General features: G+C 37.6%; 1 protein-coding gene across 1 annotated transcript; it reads right to left on the bottom strand.

Annotated features, from left to right (window-relative positions):
• Window positions 1-748: 748 nt before the first annotated feature.
• LOC113465427 lies at window positions 749-3081 on the bottom strand. Its single transcript, XM_026819937.1, has one exon. The coding sequence runs from the start codon at window positions 2360-2362 to the stop codon at window positions 1514-1516; it is 849 nt and encodes a 282-aa protein (XP_026675738.1). The 5' UTR covers window positions 2363-3081; the 3' UTR covers window positions 749-1513.
• Between the last annotated feature and the right edge of the window lie 1845 nt (window positions 3082-4926).

Genomic DNA, 4926 nt, shown 5'->3' with positions numbered 1-4926 from the left:
TGAGGGTTTTCCGGTTGAAGGCTTTCCGGTACAGGGCTTTCTATCCCACTTCTGATGTCGGCGTCCGTGTCCTCGACCGTCACCCATTCTTCTTCACTTCTCTCGGACACAGACATTGTAAATAATAATGCAGTACTACGGTACACAATTAAATGCAATAAAATGAGAAAAAAGTTTATTTGTAAGAATATTAACACTAATAAAATAAGGTAAACTAATTTAAACCATAAACTGTACAGATGGATGGCTCTCCTGCTTTCTTCTAAGCATAGCCTCTCGGTTAGCGTTTTCAAATTTTTATCAACCTTGCTAACCGAGTCCCAGGCAGTTTGAAAATTTCTGTAACACTCAGGGAGGGTCATTAGTATCTTTGTCATTAGAAAGTCTTCTGATATGGTTTCACCTCTTTCACAAAGAAAGGCCTTCAAGCTTTCTAATACCGAGATATGATGTGCCATACCTTTGTTTTCATACTCATATACAAAGAATTTTTTTTTTTGCATCTCATGAGTTTTCACAACATTGTTTTGTTCAAAGACAGAACACAGTTTTTCCCAAATTTGGAATGCTGATGTACAATTCACTACAAATTCCAGCACTTTATCACTCAAGTTTGAGATGATTATCTCCTGGGCTTGGTAGTCCCTGCGACATTCCACTGTTCTTTCCTTTTCATCTGCTATCTTTGTTAAGTCTATCTCACCTTCAATTTTCTGATATACATTTCTAGCCCTGAGCACTATGGACACCTGGAATTTCCATGTCTTCCAGTCTTCCTCCTTTTCAAGTCTTTTGACTTCAACACCCGGAGTTTCCATTGCTTCCAGAGTCCTGACTTGTACACAGATTGAAATCAAACAAACTTACAAAGAGTTCCGAGATCTGAGCGGATCTGGGCCCATAACCTGTTGTTTTCTTAAGGTTTGAAAGAACTACACAGACATCGGATTATTCATAGGAACTAGAAACTTTATTTTAACTTTTCAAGAACACATTAAAAGCTTACAACCTTTTCTTACAAGACATTTTTGGGACTTGAAACTGAAAAAGACAAAAGATGATTTTTACATTTTTCCCACTCACAAACAAAAAACAAGAACACTAGCGCTATCAGCTATAGTGGTACAAATGTGAAACACACGCAGTGGTGTGGGAGAATAAACAGTGCTGTGGTTTACAAATTATGCAAAGTGCGTTTTTAAACAACAAATTGTTTCAATAAATAGTATAAATACACAGGAAAAATGTACCTACTCACAATATTTTAGCCTCAAAAAGAAAAATGTCGCTTCCTTTCCTCCTAAAAAAAAAAAAAAAAAAAAAAACAAGCCAAGATTTATTCCATTCCCTTGTTTACGCTTGGATCCCCCCGGCACCGGTCAAATCAGCTGATATGACCGATACCAAAGAGATTCAAACTTCCCCTACATCTAGGTTCAGCCGTTGTAGACCGCGCGGGTTTAAAATTTTGGGAGCATAGCGTGTTGATTAGACTGGATGTCCAATCACCACGCTACACAACAAACATTTCATCGACCAAATGCTTTGGTGCTTTTTCACCCAACTGTTTTCTGAACGTTTTAAATAGATGCCTTTTGCAGAGTAAATGGCGTAAGTCAGTTTGAAACCCAGCATTCATTGAATTTATGAGTTTTAGATCGTCATCTGTTATAACACAGTTTATCTCTAAATTTGGACATTTTTCATTCAGAGCACTGAAGAAATGTTTGACAGTGTTTTCATCACTCTTGCTGGCAATCAGATGGGCAACTGGCCAACCATTCCTATTGGCATCAACAACAAGCATGTTTAATAACAGATAATCATACTGGTTGGTACAATGTGTTTCGTCAACAACCAGGATGTGCTCACAGCCTTCTATCATCAACTTTTGTTGTTCTTTTGTTTGAAATCCAAACATGAACACATCACTTTGTTCATTTAACGAACCAACATCAGCAGGAGCTACAACACAAGGTTCCCCAAGTGGTTTGTATATCAGCACAATGTCAGGGTCCTGTGTCATTAGTTTGTTTGCCAACAAACGAACTGATTGAGCATCATCACTATGTAAGAGGGATGCCATGTTCTTCTTCCTCATCCGCTCTCTTATTAGTTTCACAGTGACATTCACATCTTTAGATACAACATCACTTTCTTCTTCTGCCGATTTTGCCTTTTGTTGAATAGTGCGAAGAATATCCATAAGTGCAGCCTTGATAGCAATCTGCTCTTCAATGAAGTGTGAGGTTTCACTGGACATAGGATGATGTTGTATGTCAGACACTTGAAGATCATGACTGTGTGTGGGAAAATACCACACCTTAGTCTTGCCAGTAGATGGACAATTCCAAACTTTCATTGAAGAGATACAGCATTTCCCCAGTTTGACCTGAGAAAGAAAGAAAACATAAATATAAACTTTAAAAATATTTGTGCTAAGTAGAAAAAAAAAGTGTTAACATCCTATTGGGTAACTCCAAAATACACAAATTAACATGTATTGTAATTATTCATGTTCATTCACTGGGAGGGGGGGGGTTGTTCATATTTTAAAAGAGAGGTCACTTTATTATGACATTCCTTACAATCCTTACTTGAGAGTGTGGTAGGTTAACATAACCACCAAAAGTGGTAAAGGTCATTCCATTCCACATGGTAGTCAAGCTCAGAATGATTGGCGTGTAGATATTATGCTATACACTTGGGTTGTCTACTTCAGAGCCATCGGGCTACGTAACTGATGAGGGCAATGTAGTAACACTACTTGCACTTTCATCAGAGGGCTTCTTCTTGCAGTGCTTGCTATGCCGACTCATACCTGAGTTTTCTATGGCTTTGCCACAGAATGGGCATGGCTTCTTCTTCCTTGAAATGTTCTGTTCCTCACCCTCATCAGAACCTGGAGAATGAATTTCTTTGTCCATAATCGGTTGCTTGAATGGAAAAATGTCAATAAAAGTTTGTAATTCTGTACTTTGCTTTGAAAAAATGTGAAAGAAATAAAAAATCACTATCCACTATATCCAGAGTCCAGACAAAAAACAAAGTTAACAAAGTATGTCGAGATTAGAAGGTTAGGAGAAAAATATGGGAGTTTGGCTCCATTGGATTTCTGGAGGTAGTTCAGAACACGCTTCTTAGAAGTATTCTTCCAATTGGCAAGGACCAATTCTTCATCGGCTAAGCTGTTCTTGAGGAAATTGATGGATTCTTCGTAGGACCGCTCAATCCGCTCATCTGTATTGTTCCCCACTCTCAAAACCTCTGGTACAGCCCTGTTGTATTCCGCCGACTTGGAACTTGAACTTGTTGCAGACCCTGATGATGATTTTCTTCTTGGTTTATACAAGTTGTCTTTTATGCACTGGGTGCGGAGGTTTGCCAGGGCCCTGAAGAGTAAACCATCAGGTTTGCTTTTCAGACCATGAAGCCCCACCACTATATCCAGAGTCCAGACAAAAAACAAAGTTAACAAAGTATGTCGAGATTAGAAGGTTAGGAGAAAAATATGGGAGAAAAAAAAATCCCCTTCCTCCAGTTTTTTTGTGGGATTTTTAGTAAAAATCTCGCCCTCACATTAGGCCCCTGGGCCAGATCTGTCTTTTTACCAGGATCACGAAAATGGTGGTGCAAATTTTGTTCAGAAAACCATAAAGGTCTTTTATGCACTGGGTGCGGAGGTTTGCCAGGGCCCTGAAGAGTAAACCATCAGGTTTGCTTTTCAGACCATGAAGCCCCACCATTTTTCACATTTTCTCACACAAATGAGCTCTGATCTTGAAATTTGTCGCGACGACCTATGAACTCAAAGCGAGAAAGTTTTAGATAACACTTCAGTCGATCATTTAAGACCGGTTTTAGCGTCACCTATGTTAAGCTACGCCGAGCAAGGCCCTTAAATAGATGGGTGACTTAAACATTATATTGGAAATAAAGGGAGAACGGGCTCCAGTCTAATCATTAAATCATTACATGAAAGTAAAATCAAATCAAGAATGATAATAAACTGAATATTAAACAAATTAGGTAGGTACATAGGTATTCTTTACATGAAAACATGAAAGTAAAATCAAATCAAGAATGATAATAAACTGAATATTAAACAAATTAGGTAGGTACATAGGTATTCTTTACCCACGATCGAATAAACTACGGGCTAAAAAAATTTCCGGAGGGACGGACCCAGCTTGTTTAAACAGAGATTGTAAATGTGTGTAAGAGGTTTACTTAAGAAATGTTTAATTCTTTTCAGAGTATTGACTTTGAAACTATCATGTCCTGGAGCCGAATTTCCTCTAAGATTTGCTATAATATCCTCGACTTCTTTCTGTGTAATTAGTTTAAGAAACAAAGATGATGAATTTATAAAGGGTCTAAGATTTTTTGACAAGGATATTCGTTGTTGTTATTTACCCCAAAAACCACTTCGTGTTAAAAAATTAACGTCAAGAGTGGGCCTTCACAAAAAAAGTACTGATATATACAGATGCGTTCCCATGATCCGAAACGGCCATCCTGACATGTCAGTCGTCCCGACTGACTACTCTGAAAAGCACAAGCAGAATATGCCCACAGGCACTAGATTTCTGACATAAACCACTCGGCCATACTGACAAAATAAAATTGAATAATATTGTAGGAACTCAGGAAGATAAGTAGATAGAATACAAAGATCAAGAAAGGCTTAACATGTATAACGTTAAGTTCAACTGAGTTGTATAATATAACAAATAATAATAATAAATTATAACATAATATGGCAAGACATTTCTTCACCAAAAAGGTTATAAACGTTTGAAGTAATGAAATTTGGGGTTGCTATCAAACACTGAAAACCAAAAGGTCCTTTTTTTTTAAAATGCAGTTGTAATTCATTACCTATTAAGGAAAATAAAGACGTGCTAGGAAACATCGTTTTTGTGA

Source organism: Diaphorina citri, unplaced genomic scaffold (genome assembly GCF_000475195.1).
Source record: "Diaphorina citri unplaced genomic scaffold, Diaci psyllid genome assembly version 1.1 scaffold104, whole genome shotgun sequence".
Taxonomy (NCBI): Eukaryota; Metazoa; Arthropoda; class Insecta; order Hemiptera; family Psyllidae; genus Diaphorina; species Diaphorina citri.
This window is presented reverse-complemented; position numbering and strand designations above follow the sequence as displayed.

Bases quoted from the DNA above. Each gene is read 5' to 3' on its own strand.
- LOC113465427 (XM_026819937.1), bottom strand. From the start codon at position 2,362: ATGAAAGTTTGGAATTGTCCATCTACTGGCAAGACTAAGGTGTGGTAT.